We start from the raw sequence: 20,559 nt of genomic DNA on the forward strand, positions 1-20,559 counted from the left end.
CGTTTAATCAGCTCCGAGCAACCACTAGTACTGTTTCAATTTTTTTCATTAATTTTTTTATTTCACTATCTTAGAACCCCCTTTACTTTCTTTGCAGATGGCGTGTGTCAGAGGCAGCAAACTGTTCTGCGGTGTGCGGGCCAGGCCAAGCAAAACGTGTTGTGTCATGCGTCCGGGCAGAGGACGGTGTAGATGTTGAATTACATGAAAGTCTCTGTGCTAAACAGGTCAAACCGTCTGATTCTGTGGCATGTGTGGTTGACGTTTGTCCTATCGGCTGGGACTCAAAGGGGGAGGTGAGGTAGAAAGTGGTAAAAATATCTCCTAAATGCTTCTACTGTCAAAAAGCCTTTGGAAATGGTGTCTCTCTTGTGACCAGGAAGGGCACTTTTTGAAGTCTGCTTTGATGCCACGCTCCAGACAGGCTCCTGTGTATGTGTGGAGCCCTGTTATCAGCCAGTGTTCTCAGACCTGTGGCAATGGTGAGTTTTAAGTTATTTTAAAAACTGGTTTTCCCCTAAAAACAATAGATGTTTTTTCTTGTGTACAGTATTTTAAAGCTTAACACTCTTGCAATGCAGGAACCCGGCAGATATTTTCTTCTTGTGTGGATCACCAGACCAAACTGGGGGTCCTTGACTCTAACTGTGAAGCTTCTACCAAACCTGAGCCCCAGGCTGAGATATGTGGCACACAGCCTTGTCCTCCAAAGTGAGACATCGTGACATCATGTATTTAAGCTACATATATACTGTAGTGCCGTAACACATTTGCACATTTCAGCTGTTTCTTCATGTTAAACAACTAGGTGGCGCTATAAGCAAGGAGTTTGCAGTGTTACATGTGGAGGAGGAGTAGCCAATAGGGTGCTGTACTGTGCTGGAGCGAGAGAGGAAGAGGGGGAGGTGGTGGAAGATTCCAACTGCAGCGACTTGCCCAAACCCCCATCAGTGGTTGCATGTAACACTCACAGCTGCCCTGCTAAGTAAATGACCCACAAACCACCACACCAGTGTTTTCTTAAAGGCAGAACCACCTAATCGTTAGTTTTGCTCATCCAGGTGGAAGGTGCTCAGTACGTCCCCTTGCTCTGCGTCCTGTGACCTGGGTGTAGCTCAGAGAAATGTGTCTTGCGTTCAGTATATTCATGGCAAGGAGAACGTGGTGCTGGAGGAAAGGTGCAAGGCAGCTATCAAACCTGCAGCAATGGTGCCCTGTCTGGTGCAAGTCTGCACCATCAGGTGGGAGGTGAAGCCTTGGAGCCAGGTGATGTTCACAGGACGGGATTATAATAGTTCCTCTAAAATGGGAATTCACAGAATTAAAAAAAAATTGTTATAAAGACTATCACAGGACAATTTAAAAAAAAGCAGTTGTAGTTAAATCATCATAATCTTCTGCAAAAATGCGCTTCTTTGTTAAAAATCCAATTTCTGTAAAATCTCCACCTAAAAACATTTTATCGTCACCATTCAGTGTTCAGTTCCTTGTGGATATGGCATCCAGTCCAGAGCAGTGTCCTGCATGGGTCCGTCAAAGCCAGCCCCCCTCAGCCCCCTGCTGTGCATGCACATGCCCAAACCAATCACCATCCAGGGCTGCTACACGGGCGTGTGCGGAGATGCAACTTCTGAAACCACAGAAATCACAGGGGGACCTCACCCAACTCCTGCTCTGATCCACATTTCTACTCCACGGGGTCATCTACCTCCAACTGAGGCCCCAACAGTCACCCAACCAACACCTGCATCTAGTTAGTGCCCATATGATTCTTTCATAGTCTTTAAGATCTTAAAGTGTGACTCTGTCAAGAACACTTTACCTTTTGTAGATGCATGTGGACAACTACTTCTGCAAGAATCAGGAACAGTGGACTTGAGGAATGTGACCGGTCGCTGCACACTCTCCATAGGTCGACCCCTTGACGAAGTCGTCCACATTAAAGTGGTATCAAGCTCTTTAAATTGCAGGAGAAGTAGGTTTTGTTTAAAAACTATACCAATTCCTCTCTCTTACAGGCAGAAGACAGTAACTCCAGCATGTTTTTTCTTGCAGAGGAGTCTTTGGCTTTTTTTGACCGGCTAGCTTTTGTGAGGAAGTGTGAGCAGATAACAGGCAGTGAACTGACAACAAGAACCAATGTCTTGCTTGTTCGGCAAACTTTGTTCACTCCTGGAGATGGCGTTGTGTTCACCTACAGCTCACAGAAGAATGTGAAGAGGAGCCACCATCAGGGTAGGAATAGGGGTGTAACGATCAGTCAACTTAGTCGATGAATCAATTTATATTCCAATGTTCCAACCTGATCAATCTGTCTGAGGCAAATCATTAATCAAATCGACCAATACGATCATAAAATCATTTCAAAACAAAATGAATCAATTATAATTGATCATGGAAAATACCATTTGGATTGAGGCACCAGTGGGTTTATTTTATTATTATGTAAAAACCTCCAAGTGCATAACAGTGGACAATACATATGTTATGACAGCAAATAATGATCAATCAATTCAGTCCAATGTGTGGAAACACTGAATTTGATGTATGTGACCATACAGTGTGCTAGAATGTTCCAATAATTTTCTATTTTGTATTATTTTGATGTGAAAAAACAACAATGGGCTGAACTTTATGAAACTAGTTGTTATTAATACGTGTTTACCGTACTTGTTTGCTTGGACACATATTTATTTATACTTGATTATCTTGAAAGAAAGACAAGGAATCTGGAAAACCTTACCTGCACTGTTCAGTACCCAGGTAGCTATCTCTGAGTCACACTGGTATAAACATCTTCAGCCAAGTTTTGGCTGGATCCATTTCAGGGATGTCAATCAGTGAATGGGATCATTCAAAACGAACTAAAATCAACTACGAATAGGATCGTCAACCATCAATTATGCTACGAATAGAATTGTTGTTAAAATGAATGGTAATACCCCTAGATAAGAAACATGCGGTGTCAGTGTAGAAAAATCAGAATCTATAGAAGTTTGAAAAACTTTTGGGTTTTTCTTTTGGAAAGTGCTTTCATTTTTGAGTTCTACACAGATAGTGTTTTATTTAGTTAAAGAGTATCTTATCTTTTCCACAGGCTGTGACATTCAGCTGTTTTCTCAGAGTGGCACCTTTGAGAACCCAACGACGCAAAGCAACAACCACACCTGCCGAGTGCTCATCAGCGCCCCGCCACTAGTGAAGATCAGAATTCAAGCCTTGCATATAGGATTAGAACTCAACGCCACCAACTCCAAAACGTCCTACATTATGGTATGCATAATCACCTTGCAGTCCGCCGCGCACTAAGTAAGGAAAAGCGTGATAATCCATCATCATACCTGTGTTTCTGGTGCAGATACGGGACACGGATGTGTTGAAAACCAACGTGTTCAAAGGCTCGCAGCTGTTCACGTGGCGCTCCTCTGGAAACATGGCCGAGGTGGAATTTCATGGTGACTACCTTCATTCCAAAGGAGCTTTCAGAGCGAAATATTCATTCGTGCACTTTTGAGTCTACACATTTCAGTGTCTTCATGTAATATTTGTTTGCAATACTTACATTTTTTGTTAGAATAACCAACCTCTGTGGTGTAAAAGGAACCTGTTTGTTTCATTTAAATGCTGTTCATAAAGTATGTTGTCATTGTTTTGACCTATGAAAAAGCAGACACTCAACATCCACAGAGTAAAGCTAACGCTTTACTACAAACATCTTGTGTATTAAAGAAGGAAAGAAGCATCTGTAACATAACACAAATGTTCCCACAAAATATTAAAATATTTCATTCTCTTAAATTATTCTTTTTGCCCTGACACTCTAAACTTCCCTCCAGCAGGTTCCCTGGAAGCAGGTTTCTTCTTAGCACATTGCACGTTTATGCCAGTGAGGCATTCTGCCAACAGCTCTGGCAATGACTCGATTCCGTTTCAGTTCCCGTCACTGCCCGGCAAGCCAGACTGCTGTGTGGGATCACTGTCTGGTCACGGCTGCGTCTTCCAGGAGAGCTCTCATGTCCAACAGTGAATCCTCTACAGCCTGGGCAAAGTTGGCAGCATTTGTCTCCTCGCAGCTGTTGAAGGCTGTGATGGCAATGTTTATGTGCTCATCCATGGGATTGTAACACACTCCATAGCCATCTGGCACCACTGGGCCAAAGCACATAACACAGTCTGTTTTGGAGCCAACCTGGATGTAGAGATGAGGGGAAAAGCAAATATTGATATGGATGATTCAAACTGATAACTGTAATAGCAGATTGTTGGTTTTCTTAAACACAAACATACCTGGCTGGTGGAGAGATTAAAATGATTAGCCACAGCATAGGAGGTATCCATGAATATCTCGGGCATAGAGGTCAGGTCAGTAATACTCTGCATCCTCAACCCAAGAAGGTGTCTGTCTATGGCCTGTCCATGAATAGCCTGAAGACAAACGGAAGTATGTTACATTTTGAATTGTTTTATTCTTTTCCATTGCTAGAAAAATCTGGATCTCACATTGTATGTGTTTTCCTTGTGTGTTTGGACAGCTTTCTCCAGCATTGCAACCTTCTCTTCTTTCTGTAGGGCAGACATTTGCAGCTCAGTGAACCGTAATACATGTCAAGGAAAATATACTGACTCAAAGGCTTTCTGCTGAACCTCAGTTCTACCCTTTAGCCCCACCCCTTTGGGTTTCTGTATTGCCTCAGGCTAAGACACATCAAAAGATTTTAAAAAGTATTCAGCAACCAAAGCTAAACATTGAATTAACAACTATAATGTTTTGGATGCCAAAAAAATTGTAAGCAATCCGAAGAGTTTGCTCATGTAGTCATGCATTTACTGCTGGTGGCAATAAAGATGACACGTTTGAATTTTTGTTGCACTGTTTGTGCCGAACTTTTAAAGGCTTGTTTTATATGTTCAGTATATTTACTAGGGCTGCACGCTGCCTCACAGCAAGAAGGCCCCTCGGGTGGGGACCTGAAACAGAACACAAATGGGGGACCTCTCTGTGTGGAGTTTGCATGTTCTCCCAGTGCATGCGTGGGTTTTATCCGGGGACTCCGGCTTTCTCCAATTGTCCAAAAACATGCTCCATAGGTTAATTGGTTACCATAAATTGCCCCTAATGTGAGTCTGCATGGGTGTGTGATTAGTGTGGCCCTGCAACAGACTGGCGACCTATCCAGGATGTCCCCTGCCTTGGCCCATGAGTGGCCGGGATGTGACCCCCGAATGGGAAAAACCGGGTTAAGAATCTGAATGAATGAAAAAATATATTCACCAATCTCATTAATTATCATGGTACTGAATGCTGACTTGTATCTTTACATTTCTGCCGCTACCGAACCTACATAGTAAAGCTACCTCCACGTCACCCTCGACAGCGTGTAAGAGGCCACTTTTAATGATAAGTCTATATAAAGGTACACGCTCAAAACTATTGCATTCATTTGTAGCTACGCGAGTTTCAACAACCGTTTTTAGACTCTATGTACAAAACGCATGGCCATTCAATCCGCAATGCCAATTAAACCAAGTCAGACCAATCAGGGACTTAGATTTGGCAGTGAAATATGGATATGGTTTATCTGGTGAACCAGACTTTGCAACAAGTTTGACAACGTCTGCCTTTGTTTAATTAAAATAAAATTAAACCAAGACCACTCTCTTGACATGATGGTAATCCATATCCGCCATTGCAAGGATACTAGCAATAAAACGAACCGTTTTGCACCACTTTGAAATTTCAAACCAAGCCTCTTCCAACTGTAGGTGGCAGACATGCGCTAGTAAATAGCAGAAAAAGAAGGAGCCCCTCCCTGCTTGTCCAGTGTGAACACCATGGGCTAAATGCCAGCAGTGAACGTAGTTTAAGAGTCAGTACAGGGGCTGGGTCAGGGGTGTATTGCCACATCATTCATTTTAAAGGCCGCCTCTCCAGCCACAACAAGGGAAAACTCTGGTTTGTGGTTGGTTAAGTCCAAAAGCCTTGATATTCTCAAAGAGACAAATACTGATTACCTGATTCAATGTTGTCTTGCAGTTTTTCTCTTGTATTGTGGAGCTTACGCAATAAAAATGTTTTTATGTAATGAAAACTAATGGCGTTTATAGGTTTTTTGACATGTATGCCTGTCGACTGATGATGAAGCTACTTGGATGAGTGGTGAAACGTTTCAAGAAGAGAAACCTTTCAGTCCATATGCTATGACTCAACTTCAAGACACAGAAATACTTCTGTTCTAAAGCAGATTTGTATATTAATGTTTGCAGTGTTTCTAGAACAAAAAGTAAATATCCAAAGGTTATTTTTAATATAATCCATTCATTCATGCATTTTTTGAACCTGCTGAGAAGCTTTCTGGGTTCAGAACAATCAAATTGACATGTAAAGTAGTATCTGAGAAAAAAGAATTTAAAAATTTAAAAAAACAAGACATCAAATATATTATGATCATTTTAATTTCTTTATGGTTTACCAAACCACAGCCACCAAACCTTGGCCAACCCAGTAAAAATGTTGGAGACAGTGCTGTTGAGAGGCAACGCTCAGTGATGGAGTACGGCCAAAGGGCTCAAACTGGGATTCAGCTAAAGTGGCCTCTCCCTACCTGCTTTGTAGAGTCTTGCATCGCCTTGACAAACTGAAGCGAGTCTGCTGTGGTGGAACGGATGGCATCTGTTCGTCCATATTTAAACATTCTGAGCGATGCACTTTCATAGGTGGAGCAGCAGCAATTGTACATCCTTCAAATCAAAGACAAGAGAGATGACGTTTACACTTTGGTGAACACATTTTACAGCAAGAGAAGGCTTCTTACCTGAAGTATGCCAGCTGTAGAGCCATTTGCACAAAGCCATCTGGACTTAGCTTATATTGCTTTGGTAATTTTTTACCAAAATGAGGAAATCTGAGCACTTTCACATCCAAGTCATGAACCATTCTAATAAAGCAAAAATAAGGTGTTTAGAAAAATGTCATTAAAAGCTAAATATGATCAGTACACTTCATTTTACACACATGTTCATGTTCTGTTTAGCATTCTCAATGTCTCTCTTAATTTCTGGTGTGATGTTGAATCGCAGTTTCTGAGGCATGGGCAACGGAACCATGGGAGAGCGGACCATTTGTATGTTCTGCCTGTTGAAAAAATGTGAAACCATTTCAATTTTAAAGCAAAGAAAGCACTTGTCTAAATTTGATCAAAACTTACATGTATTTAACAACGTGATCGATGAGAAACACAATGGGTGGACCCTCAGCGGGAGCATGTTCATAAACCAGTCCACATGAACCGTCTTCCCCAACAATGAACTGAGGATCATTTTGAAGTATATTCAAGTTCTCCCACAGTATCAGAGTCCTGCTAAATAGTTCATATGTCACCTGAGGTGTCACAAACAGACCTGCAACGTCTTATCAAACCAGCGATTGCCGCTGTTCCAGCGGGCCCCCCCTCCGTGGAGCATCTGAGCAGTCACACGGCTGAGATACAGCTCGTCTGACACTCGAGGCAGCGGAGCGTCCAAACATACTGCAAAGATACTTTTCTGGATGGCACGGACCGACTCCTTATTTGTCTTATCTGGGGGGAAAAAAAACATTAAATCCAACAGAAAAAAAACTTCTTTTTTTTTTTAAATCTACTTTTCAAAAAAAATGCAATGAGTTTGCTGCTCACCCTTTATTAGGTTGTTATAAGCTTTTCCCCAGGTGTTCCGGTGCTGAGATGTAAGGATGCCGATGGGTTCCTTATTAGTCTGCAGAGAGGAATTCCAGATCTTCTCCAGCTGCATGTATATCTGATCCACCGTTAGTGGCGTGCCATCGCTGTTGTACACATCCAAGACAAAAAACTGCAGAAAAAAAAAGAAGACATTCATGCGTTTCTTCTGCCACCTGTGGGGTTTGTAAAATTAAGAAGTGCAAAAAAGTGCAGCCTTGCAGCGAACCTGAAAGTTGTGGACCACTGCAATGTGAGTGGGAGGTGTCTTCCCTACAGCATGATTTACAACAGTGTCTCTCTTTGGTCCAGGGATTCGGCAGGAAGAAAGGATCTGATAATACTGGTCCATGCAGAGAGACTTCCCACTCAAATACTCTACTGGCAGCGTTTCACTGAGGCACAATCATAGGTGTTTTCAAATTAAAGAAACAAAACTGAAAATGGACATTTTGAGTAGCACAGAGTTTGTATTAATGCGAAGCAAACTCACGTGTCGATCATTCTTTTGAAGTCCAAAACTCCTGCAATCAGTTTGGCTGCAAATCTGCAAGAAGTAAAAAAAAAAAAAAAAAGCTTACATGATGGATTCTATTTTGACATCACAGCTATAATCCAAACAAAATGTAGAAAACACATTCATTCATTTATAAGATGCTTTTCTGAGCCCTCAAGGTTGCCGTACAACATAAACACAGTATCTAAAATACAATAAACAACAACAATTTAAATACATCCACATTTAAATGGAGGTTTGTGAAATTTAGGAGGTTAAATTGCGCAATGCTAATGAATGGCCTACTTTTAAGCGTATGGGATATATAAGGCGCATCGAGCAAAACAAGAGTCAGAAATAAATCCATCTGTCAGAATTTATTTACTGCCATCACAGTAATTCTATAACTTGTTTGTAACCCACTACATGTTAGCTACATTAGCGTAGTCCCAAAAAAAGACAGACTGAAAACAAATGTTACTGTGACTATGCTAACTCCCAAGCTTGTTAGTAAAATATAAACAAAAACATAGTCCGACACTGCAACACGTTAGTCACTTTAGCGTATTCACAATAAAACCCAACCTTGTTAGCAACATGTAAAAAACCGACTGAAACAGCTAAAAAAGACATTACTGTGACAATGCTAACTCCCAATATTGAAGGTAACATTTAAACAAACAAAAAAAAGAAGCAGTCCGTTACACGTTAGCTGCATTAGCATGTTCACAATAACACTCAACCTTGTTTGGAACATGTAAAAAACACGTCTGATACCGCTAACACAAACTTTACTGTGACTACGCTAACACCCAGTGTTGTTAGTAACACATAAAAAAACACAGTACAACACTGTGTTATGTCTTCATGGGACTACTAAGTTCGCAGCATGCCTTGTGTGTCACAGCAGTTAAAAACAGCTGAGCAATGGTAGAGCGTCCAAAGAGCTTTAAATAACACCGTCAGCTTTGGAATTGGAGACTTTGGCAGGCACGAATTGAAACTGTATATAGGAGTGTGCTTTCACTGTACCTTAAGAAAAACAGGAAACACTTATATGACTGCATTTGTGAAAGACTAAATCAAAACATGATTCTTCAAATGTATTCTTGTAACACAAAGATGAAGGGTGTGCAATCGCAGAACAAGCTCTTCTTTCGAATGGCTCAAGCTAATGTACTTTGTAATGTGTGTCGTTTAGACGGAGTGACTGCTCTTTCATGGTTCTTGCTCTGGTTTCTCACCTCATCTGGCCTTGTCGATCTTGAAAGTGCAACCGAGGAAGGACCACTCCGGGGCTCGTGTAAACTGCTAATGGCATGCGGCAGTCCAGATATGCCGACTGCATCCACCACTCTGATAACTACAGGAACAAACGCTAGTGTGATAAAAAGATCATGGTATGTACTGTCATGACAAAACAAGTTAAAGAGTATCAAAAGTAGGAATAACGCAATGAATGAGCTGCAGACAAATATAAAGCAACGACTGTCATATCAAACAGAAAAAAATAAAAATAAAGAGTCCAATTCCTAGTTAGAAAATTTATTTGAACATAGCTGAAAATGTTTCTTACATGCTTTTCTGTGTCTCGTTACACTGCACGCCCCCGGCGTGGCTATGAGATCATCCTAAAAGCCACGTCATCCTATAAATCTACCTTGTAGTTTCCTTAAAAGAATACTCTTAAAATAATGTCAAAACACCACAGCGATGATACAGAGGAACTCATTGAAATGTGATGGGAACAAATGAAGCTGGCTTGGTCCGGCACAAAGGATTTTTCCAGTCATGAACTATGTTCAGGTTCTGTGTATACTAAACAATCTCAAATCATGACCTCTCTACCGCCATGCTTGACAAAATATCTTCACTTTGTGGTAAGGTATTTAGGAAGAGAGACATTATTTTCTTGCTACCATTTAAAGTCCCACTCTAATAATCTTTTGGTATATTGTTAAAGTGTTGATCATGATTGTGCCATTTTTAGGCAAATTAAAATAAACCTGGGTCGTTTCCTAAATAGAAAATAGTTTTTGCTGAGCGGCAGTAGTTAATTAGAAATTTTGCCACGGAGTTGTGGGCGGGACTAATGTTGCAGAGCGCCGTCATCCATGACTGACAGATCATGACTGAGAGCTGTTTACACTCTCTAGCTTACAACTCCTCACAGTCCCAACCCTAGCATTACTGGTGCGATGAAAATGACCAGCAATACTGGAGCTATCACGCGATGCAGTTTTAAAACAGATGCCAGCTCAGACGAGGAAAACAAAGACGTACATGGATTTAGGCGTCTACAAGTGGATGCATCAGAAGGGAGCAAAGGAGAAATCTTGTGGCCCGCCCATTTACCACGTCACAAATACGATCTTTTGTTGAACAGTATTTTTTTTGTCTGCTCCTGATTTACAACAGTTTAAATAAAGGAAAACTCAGAAATGCAGTATTCAGCTTAATTGTCAACTTATGTGCTCACGTTGTGGGAAAAATGCTTAAAAAACATGGTAAAAACAACAAAAACACAATTTTCATCGGAGTGGATCTTTATATGATCATAATTATGTCCTACTTTAATGTTACTTATGAACAAACCTTTAACAAACCAATTCTATAGAGTGAAAGATGTAGTTCTTTAGTTTTCATTTTAGCATTGGAGCTACTGATACCATAGAAGAGTTATAATGCTAACACAATCCCTTTGCATTTTGTTTTATGTTTTTCCTTCAATAAATACTGTCAAGATGTTTTGGGATATACGACTTGACATTTTGGTGATATGCTCAAACATCCCCCAGAGTCGTTCTGTTTCCCTTTGCTTTTAAGTCAAAAAAAAACCATGAATGAATCTGAATACCTACCCAGTTGTCGGTCTTTCGTGCACGCCTCTCCAGTTCCTTCTGAAGTCTTTCACCCACTCCACCCTTGAGGAACTCCTGTACTAATTGTCGGGTGTGTTCTAGCTCTTCCTTACTCACAATAGGTTCCAGAATGGCGAGGTAGCGCTCACATGTCTGCTTCAGGGGTGGCACGGGCAGCTTGGGTAAACCCTCCTGATGCACATAGGACCGCTCTGGGATCTGTGTTACAGCTCTGAGCAAGCGGCATGGATTTACAACGCTAGGCCGCTGCTAAAAGACACGGAAGGACAAAACAGTGGATCTTAAAGGCAGAACAGATAAGAAACACAAGACAATTAGCACGAAACATCTGCTTTACTGTAGTTATATAATAGGGTTGGAACAATTCATTTTAACAATTCCGTTCATATCAAGATTTGTGGTTGATGCTACGGTTCATAGTTGATAGTGGTTCATTTTGAACAATTCACTGACATAAAAGTGATCCACGACATCTTTAGCCAAACGTTCATCCAGTGTGACTCAGAGATACATACATGGACACTGTGCTGTGGAAGTTTTCCAGATTCCTTGTATTTCTTGCAAGATAATTAAGTGTAAATTAAAAATGTGTCCAAAAAAAACAAGTAAATAAGAATGAATCCATTCACATTTTAGTTTCCTGTGGTTCAGCCCACTGCTGTTTTTTCCCCTCCATCAAAATAATACAAACTGAACATTATTAGAACATTCTAGCACACTGTATGGTCACATGTCTTTGTGTTTCCACACGTTGGACTGGAATGATGGATTGTTCATTTTTTGATGTCATTACGTCTGTGCTGTCTGCTGTGATGCACTTGGTTGTTTTTTTAGTTATAGTAAAATAAATGTAGCGTGCCTCGATCTAAATGGTATTTTCCAATATCAATGTGACCGATTTATATCATTCTGAAACAATTTTTTAAATAGTATTGGATTAACAACTCGCCTCTGATTGAATCGAAGAAATAGAAATCGATTTATTGATTTATTGATCTGGTTCACTTTGCGTCACAGTTTTGTTTCGGGTTTATTATATGATTTGTGTATTACAAAACAACAACAAAAATCAGAAAAATCTATTATTTATAAACTAATAACCAAGTAACAATGAAGAAAACCCTCTAATTTAGATTATTCTTCACCTGGTGTCATGTAATAAAACAATAAATTATGAATCCTTGGATGTAGTACCACACGTGTTTGACAAGTTCAACATCTGTATGCAGTACAGATGCCACAATTTACCTTCACCACAATTCCATTCAGTGGTATATGGTTTGGTTTTAAACTGAGATTTGTGGCGATTGCAGTGACAGGAACCAGAAATCTTCTTTTTTTTTATGAGGAAAATTGTACCTGGATTTTGTTTTGTTTTTAATTATTTGAAATAAGAAGTAGACCTTTGTCAACAGCTTTATATATTATTTACTAAAGCACATATTCTCTTTTGTTGATATGATGTGGGGTTTGAAAACTGACACCAAAGCACCTTAATAGACCTGTTGCACTATTTGTTCATGGCCACTGGTGTAACTTGTGTTGGTCTATAAATAGGAGGCTCACACAGCTGAACCTTTAAGGCAGTTTTTTTTAAACAGACTTACATTTGAACCCAAAACTTGTAGTTCCTACATATGTTTAGGTTTTTTAATTAAATCACTATCTGTTTAATATTTATGTACTTTAAATAAATGTAAAGATGAATTTAAATAAGGCCAAGTTTACGTATATCATATATTAGGAGGCCTACGTAGGTTTTCAGTTATGAAACATTCAGGTCTGTTCAGTTGATTGAAAAATACAGTAACGTTTCCGGTCGGCCTTTCCAAAATAAAACTATTACCAGTACCTCTTTTTAAATTTGTTTAATTGCCGATAACCTCTTCATGCCACTGCGTCAAAAATGTCAAAGTTGGTCATATTAACAACGGCTTCTGTATGCATGCATTTTGCAGTTCACTTAATGCAGCATTAGCTGCAGTAAGGACACTTACTAATGCTATCAGCTTGATCAAGCTAACATTGCGTAAAACAAAGACGCAGCTACGATGCCCCTAAAAAAAAATCTGGATTAGGAAAATTAGGAATCACGCATTTTTTACCACAACATACGTCTGAAAAACGCGAATTCTACACGTTGACCTTTAAATGTTGTTGTCCGACATCGCCCCACCCACAAACAGCAAGCATACCGGCGGGGTGGGTGGGCTGCTCAAAGACATGAAAGGCCTGAAACTTACCGCCGCTCTGACGAAAAAACCCAGCATCTTGTCAAAAAGGCGCGCCCAAGTAGTCTTCAACTGTCCGGGGAAGAAAGATGGGAAACCCTCGGGTTGTCATATCTCAAGGACACGGTGAATCCTCAGCTGTCCGCCCCCCCTCGGCCCCGCGGAGCAAAAACAAGCGTCAAGCTTGGAAGCTTGGGAAATGCGTGTGTCTGTAAACACTGAAGCGCACGCGCGCGAGAACTGCAGCTTCAAAACTCAGCTCACGTGCGCATCTGACAATCAACTTCCTGATTAAACCACTCCCCCCCCCTCTCTTTTCATTCATGACTTTTATTTTTATTATAGAAAATGTGTCAACTGCGTTAACAAAAATAAAAAAATAATATATAATAAATAAATAAAAAATAGAATACGTGTCTGTGGGGGACTCATATACGAGAATCCACAAAAAACTAAAAATTATTTAAAAAAAAAAGAGTATCAACATCGCAAATCTGCTTGGGTGTGTTTTTTTAAATCAATTAAAAAAATAAAACAATTAAATATGAAAGCAATTACTATTCAAAGCCTTCGCATCAGCCTCTTTTTTAGGTTTTGCACACTTTATTGATTTATTAAAGCAGCTTCTTGACAGAAAAAATATAAATAGATTTACAAATAAAACTGCATTAAGCTGGTGCACGTCGTTCTACTGGCCACATGATGGTGCTCAACCAACATCCTAGAAGTAACTTTGATTTTTTTTTTTCTTTTCTTTTTTACTCCCACAAACCAAAGCCACATATCCAGTACCCCAACCACGCATGAGAACATACACTTATTCACGCAGTGTGTAGAAATCCGATTATTTCTAAATTCAAGGTGCATGAATTAACACTCAGGTGTGTTCTTCAATAAGAGGGCACAAATTGTGAGAATTGCAGTCGTGTCATTGTTTATTTGAAATCCACAAAATTAAAATGATACAAAGAAAAAAAACAAGACATACAAATCAAAACGCTTCGATCGCTCTGGTCCAGCCACTGCCTGTAAACAGCGTGTGTTTTAAACAAATAGTTTGAGTCCCGAATATTTGCTCAAGGTCCGTCTGCTGCCAACTCACAAACTCGGATAGTCCACCTGAACCCAGCACCGAGATCAGGTTGGATATGTTTGTGTTGTCCAACTGGTCCGAGTCTGAATGGGAATCATCGTCACTCCTCATTCTTTTGAATGGCACTGGCACAAAGTCTGGCAAATAAAACTCTGGGTCAACAATAAAATAACTTGTGTCCATCTTTCGCTTTTTGTGGCACTGCGCGCCCTGCGGCTGTCTTGGTTGCGCGCAACAGTCTGAGTGGAAGTAACCGTTGGAGACAGTAGTCACCACATGCGTGTCCAAGTCCAGGACAGTCTTTTGGTTGGCTTGCGTGTTCGGGACAGGTAACTCCCAGGATTTGTCCGCACAGCTCCAACAGGCTTCGGAAAGCATGAGATCAGAGTCGTTTGGTGAGACCAATACGCACGAGGATGCGTCCTGGTGCTGCACCTCCGTCAGCTGGCCGTTGTGTTGGTGCGCTCCGCAGTGCCAAGAGTCAGACTCAGCCCCGGTAAAGTTGCAGTAGAAGTCATCCGCCAACTCCGTGAAGCTCCCCGTCAATTCCAGGTATTCTTGCTTTTCACGGACTGCCGCTGCATCCTCATAGGGAGGCGATCTCTGCGCCTGCGACACGTTTTTGTTCATATAAAACTGCCTGGCGTTCCTCAGAACGTATGTTACCAGCAAGTTCTTATGGAGCTTGATGCCTCCTCTTTGCGTCCTGGAGCTTTGGATTTTCCTTAAAGAAATGGAGATCAAATTCTGTGCTTCAAATGCACACTCCATTCTCAAAAGGGCCGCCCGATCTTTCCCTGCAGTCTCTCAAAGCGTTGCTCTATGCAAGAAGAGAAAAATGTTGGTTGTTTTTAGTACAAAAATCTACTAGACTCGTGTAGACTGTGTCCATAGCGCTCCATGTCTTCCCAGTAAGGGCATGGATTTTTAACTCTCATCTTTCCTTGCCACGCCCTCCCCCAGACATTGTCCAATGGGAGGGAGGAGGTGCCTCAGTTACACGCAAATATCACAAGCAGGCTCTCATTCAAAATGCGCGGAGGAGCAGGCCTGCTGCAGTTTCCTAAAACGTGTTCTGATCTCCCAGTGACAACAAAAATGAGGAGTTTTTAGGGTTTTGTTTATAAGCAAAGAAGTTAATAATATGGCACACAAAAATGTACAAAGTGTCCTTTATAAATGATAACTAATAAAGTAAAAATAATTTGAAGCTATTGACGGAGAATGTTTACATTTACATGAACAAATAAAGTTAGGTATGTGAAACATAAAATAGATCTATTTTCAAACAAAAAGGGGGATAATGGAAAATAATTCATCATATAGAATAAAACAGTGCAGAATAAGCTGTTCCAAATGATTAAAAATTCATATAAACATTTGAAAATGGGGGATCAACGTCATACAGAAACATTTAAGCAAGGTTTTTCAAAGTACTTTTTATTATACATATAAGATAATTGTTTATCCATTTTCTATCCTGCTTTTCATTGTAGGTATCACGGGTTGCTGGACTCTGGAGCCCATCCCAGTCGTCTTTTGGGCAGATGCAGGGTACACCCTGAATAGGTCGCAGGCTCATGCTACAGACACACACAGAGCAACACACGCACACATATGCTCACTCCTAAGGGGCAATTTAGAATCTCTATTTAACTTGTGAAATGTGTTTTTAGCCTGGAAGAAGGCTGAAGTTCCCAGAGAAAACCCAAATGGGCTCAGAGAGAACATGCAAACAGCACACAGGAAGAACAGGTTCTGAACCAGGGCTTTCTTCCAGTGTGAGGTTAGTTCTAATCCCCACACCGCTTTAAGGTCCTGAATAAAATGTAACAAGAAGCAATTCAAGTAAGAGTAATCCAAAAAACATTTACAGTTAGAATGTATTAACAGTTGCCATGCTAAATGTCAGGGCATGTAAATACAGTTTTACAACACCTAACATGATACTTGCAAAGTATTATGTTGGACTTTGGTTTATTATGAAATCTTAATAGTAATTTTAAAAAGTAGGAATTGCAGAAGTTACCTGACTCATTAATCTAGGTGGCATGATTATTTGTTCTATTTCAACATTTGTTTTCTTGTTTTTATTTAAACCAACAAAAACTAAATGTCTTTTAAAAAAAACAGCGTTTAACACAAAAATATACCTATTTGGCTCTTTTGTGGTTAAAAAAAAGGGTCATTTTGATGTGTTCAGGTATTGTTTGCAGTGCTGGGAAAAAGGGTTATCATGTGTTTATTGCACACAACACTTCACTGTGGTTCACTTTCAGCCAATTATAATCAACCCGACTTGGTAGGTGCAAGCTTGTGATTGGATGTCTATTTGTTTGGATCACATGTAGATAAACTACGGAGCCCGTGTCCTGACATGAAAAAAATAAAACATATCTCGTTCCCACAAATTAATATCTTGTTTCCACAAAATAATATCCCGTTCCCACAAAATACTATTTTGTTCCCTCGAAATAGCATTTCGTTCCCTCGAAAATAATTAATTAGTGCGAATGAAAAAATTATTCACGTCATAAGTCATTCATAAACACGGATGCGTTCTCTGTCCTGCCACAAAAGCCGCTTTCGTGTCTCTGTGACCCACATTCGTTCAAGAAAAGAAAAAGAAAAACAAGAATGATCAATTTATTATTCTCAATGAATATAAGAAAAATATGATTATGAAATATGACCACAGCGATTCTCCAGACATAGCTCCTAGAGCTCCCAGAGCTCTTTTGCTTGTCATGCCGGCATCCGGACTGCTGGCTGGCCGGTAGACGGACAGCCAGCTGCGGTATGGAATATTGTAGTTGAGGGTCGAATAGGAATAATAACATTCAGGACTTGTCTTTTATTAACATACTCTTTAGTAGTCACTTAACATCCGAAGGCTACATGCTGCGCATCCCATCATGCATCACACATATCCCATAATGCATCTCGACCAATCACCGTGGCCCTGTAACTGTGATGCATTCAAAGACAATAGGACAAATGATAGGCTATGTAGCATGTAGCCTACTAGCCTTCGGTAGACGGCCAGCCAGCTGCCCGAATGCCGGCATAACAAGAAAAAGAGCTCTGCGGTGGAGCTAGGAGCTATGTCTGGAGAATCGCTGTGGTATGGCGAAGCTTGGGCATCCTAAATCGTCTGATATTTTTCTTATATTCATTGAGACAATAATAAATTCTTGTTTTTCTTTTTCCTTTCTTGAACGAATGTGGGTCACAGAGACACGGTAGTTACCGCTAAAAGCGGCTTTTGTGGCAGGACGGAGAGCACATACATGTTTATGAATGACTTATGACGTGAAATTTTTTTTCGTTCGCACGAATTAATTATTTCGAGGGAATGAAATAATATTTCGTGGGAACGGAATATTAATTTGTGGGAACAAGATATGTTTTATTTTTTCCATGTCAGGACACAGGCTCCGTCATAAACAGACGCAACAGTAAAATACATTGACAAAGTTTGTCAGGAACTAATTGATTACTTCCTGTTCCATTTTATACCTTTATAACAACATAATTTGGACATGACAGTAAAGGAAAAGAAAAAAATAGTTTCCTCAATTTAACAATTTGTGGCCACAAATTAGTATTTTGTAGGCACAAATTGGTATATTTTGGCAACAAATTGGGATTTTATTAACATTTGATGGAACAAATTTATACTTTCTAAACAAAAAATAGCACTTTTTGCCCACAAATTACAATTTTGTGGGTGTAAATTTGCATTTTGTGCACACAAATTATTGTTTTGTGTGCATAAATTAAAATTACTCTGTGGGCAAAAATAAGCATTTTGTGCACACAAATTAATATTTTTTTAGCGTAAATTCGAATTTGTGCACTCAAATTAATATTTCGTGCACAAATTAATATTTTTGTGTCAATTCATTCTACGAATGTATTGCCACAAAATACTTCTTTGTGTCCACAAAACACTCATTTCTGTACACAAAATAAACATTAAATTAAATAAATAAATGCCCAAATACTAATTTGAGTGCACAGCATACGAATTCATGGCCACAAATTATTAATTTTAGCGATTTTCCAACTGATACTGCTGTTATTTTTACATGTAGATCATTTTTCAAAATTTATCTTTTTCTTCTTCTTCTTCCAATTTAAAAAAAATCATTTGGTTTTGCCTAAGTAGATCAATATTGTTCTATTCCAAATATACCCCTTGTGCTTTCCTATGACCCCACGCTTACACTGATGTGTTCTTCCTACCATGACAAAGGTGTGTAAAGGTGAAGAGAATTTCATTTATTCCATGGACACCAGTGAAGATCACAAATCATTTTAGAAAAAGGTTCAGTTCACTGTCTTGTGGGGTCTAGATGACCCAACTCCCATTGTTAAAGTGCCTAGGATAGCACAAGTGTTACAGATTCAAATTCACAACCTGAGCACTGCAAGACATGTCATTCTCTGTGTTCCTCTAAGATTTATCCTGCTACGCCAGGCTGAACCGCACCATCAGTTTGTTGTCTTCACATCGTATGTAGCACACGTTTGCTAAAGTAAATATACTGTTTCCATATAGACTCTAGTTCGCATCAGTTTACAGGTGGAAGCAAACAATTCTATCATCAGGACTTCTGCTTGTAACAAAAAACATTTTCTCTACACTCACCTGTGTGAAAGAACTGTGTGAATAGAGATTATCTGTCATCTGTGCGTCACATCTGTGTATGTATATACACACAGATGGCTGACATCATCCTGAACACCTGGAAGGGACTTTGATTTCCTGCCAAAGAAGTAAATTAGTAGGACAGCAACTATTATGCTTATCATGCTCTGATAATACTGTAAATTGGAGTCCGACACATCTGGTCTTCAGGGAATTTTGTCGGAAAACAGGAGGGCAGATTGATGTAAAGTTTGAAGGAGGAGAGTTGGATTATGAAATGATGGATGCAGGATAAAACATGACACAGGCATTTTCATATTAGCTGCCTTGATGATAATTTGGAAGAAATGTAAAAAGCATTCAGGTTATTGTCCTATTAAAAAAAATGTTGCAGAACAATAGATCTGTTTTATGATAGTCCAAGTAGGCAATGTGAAAAAGTAAACTACAAATAAAAGAATAAGTTATGTATAAAGCAAGTGAAGTTGACAAAAAATGTTTAATACTAAACTGCTTTTAGCAGTTAAAAATGTAGAGTATCTGCAGCTATTTCAAGAATTAAAAAAAAATTCATATCGCAATTTTTTCAAAGCTGTTTTTTCCTCAAATTTTGTCTAGATAATAGGGTAAAGCTGAGTCCTTGGTCTTTTAGTTTAAAGAATGATTAGTACCTTGAATGAAAACTAACACTATTGATCAGAATTAGCCTTGTATGTCACACAAATAGATTTTAACAACAGTTGGGTTTCTGCAAAATAGAACTGTGAATGCTTCTGTCCCAGAGAGATGAAGACAAATTAGCTCATGTATTGTAAATGATGCTTATGATTTGTAGTGACTGAACATTCTCAATAATTCTCTTAGATGTGCAAAATGGTCTCAAAGTGAGACTTTAAGTGAATATTAGAAGAAGGTATACATTTCTTTTTAACTTTATCATTTTTTTGGATTAAAGATTTAGGAACAAATCAATATATATTTCTTGTGACCTAAATAAATGGCATATGTGAATATTTTTCATTATGGGAGACCCGAACAAAAATTATCCTCCAAAGGATTTTTTTTTTTTTTTGCTGAAATCTTCCACAACTATAATTTTATGTAGTCTGTTGGCTTTTCATTTTTTAGTACAATGAATGGTCTGTAGTTTTATCTTTCTAAAGCTATTTTTTATCTTTTTTGTTTTGTCACCATTGTTTGCTTTTTAGTCCCACGCCGTTCATCTTTTGAGCTTTAGTAAAAGCGCTCCCGGTGGTCTTTTAATAATGATTATGCTGTTTTTAGCCAAATTAAAAAAAATCTGTATTGTTATCTATGACATAGTTTCAACAGAGTGGCAGTAGTTTTGTCAGAAATTTGCCTCTGAGTTGTGGGTAGGATCACTGTTGCAGAGTAAGATTTACTCCCCTTCCCGTCATCCATCTGTTACACTCTCCTGCTAGCTTATAGCTCCTCACAACCCCAAACGGACATTAGCAGCGCAACAAA

General features: G+C 39.4%; 3 protein-coding genes across 5 annotated transcripts in view; 1 reads left to right on the forward strand and 2 right to left on the reverse strand.

Moving 5' to 3' along the window:
* adamts13 (ADAM metallopeptidase with thrombospondin type 1 motif 13) overlaps positions 1-3,801 on the forward strand; it is a 19,130-nt gene extending 15,329 nt beyond the window's left edge. For both annotated transcript variants that reach the window (XM_020706117.2, XM_020706118.1), the window contains 10 exons: positions 98-296; positions 380-482; positions 582-711; positions 809-985; positions 1,062-1,266; positions 1,477-1,753; positions 1,832-1,975; positions 2,056-2,235; positions 3,098-3,273; positions 3,359-3,801. In XM_020706117.2, the coding sequence (XP_020561776.1) occupies positions 98-296; positions 380-482; positions 582-711; positions 809-985; positions 1,062-1,266; positions 1,477-1,753; positions 1,832-1,975; positions 2,056-2,235; positions 3,098-3,273; positions 3,359-3,514 (1,747 nt within the window). In that variant the 3' untranslated portion in view covers positions 3,515-3,801. The remainder of the gene's footprint in view (positions 1-97; positions 297-379; positions 483-581; positions 712-808; positions 986-1,061; positions 1,267-1,476; positions 1,754-1,831; positions 1,976-2,055; positions 2,236-3,097; positions 3,274-3,358) is intronic.
* On the reverse strand, positions 3,685-13,551 carry crat (carnitine O-acetyltransferase). Of its 2 annotated transcripts, none has more exons than XM_011479417.3 (14): positions 13,337-13,551; positions 11,073-11,339; positions 9,456-9,574; positions 8,209-8,262; positions 7,945-8,110; positions 7,674-7,848; positions 7,399-7,577; positions 7,206-7,306; positions 7,013-7,132; positions 6,813-6,935; positions 6,603-6,738; positions 4,501-4,563; positions 4,288-4,425; positions 3,685-4,189 (listed from the first exon to the last, which is right to left on the reverse strand). In XM_011479417.3, the coding sequence occupies exons 1-14, from the start codon at positions 13,361-13,363 to the stop codon at positions 3,974-3,976; spliced, it is 1,884 nt and encodes a 627-aa protein (XP_011477719.1). In that variant the 5' UTR covers positions 13,364-13,551; the 3' UTR covers positions 3,685-3,973. The 2 variants fall into 2 exon arrangements, with proteins under 2 accessions (XP_011477719.1, XP_004072579.1); XM_004072531.4 differs by having other exon boundaries at positions 11,073-11,342; positions 13,337-13,550.
* A 527-nt stretch (positions 13,552-14,078) lies between these two features.
* LOC101160564 (immediate early response gene 5-like protein) lies at positions 14,079-15,347 on the reverse strand. Its single transcript, XM_004072532.4, has one exon. The coding sequence runs from the start codon at positions 15,186-15,188 to the stop codon at positions 14,316-14,318; it is 873 nt and encodes a 290-aa protein (XP_004072580.1). The 5' UTR covers positions 15,189-15,347; the 3' UTR covers positions 14,079-14,315.
* Between the last annotated feature and the right edge of the window lie 5,212 nt (positions 15,348-20,559).

Source organism: Oryzias latipes, chromosome 9, assembly GCF_002234675.1.
Source record: "Oryzias latipes chromosome 9, ASM223467v1".
NCBI lineage: Eukaryota > Metazoa > Chordata > Actinopteri > Beloniformes > Adrianichthyidae > Oryzias > Oryzias latipes.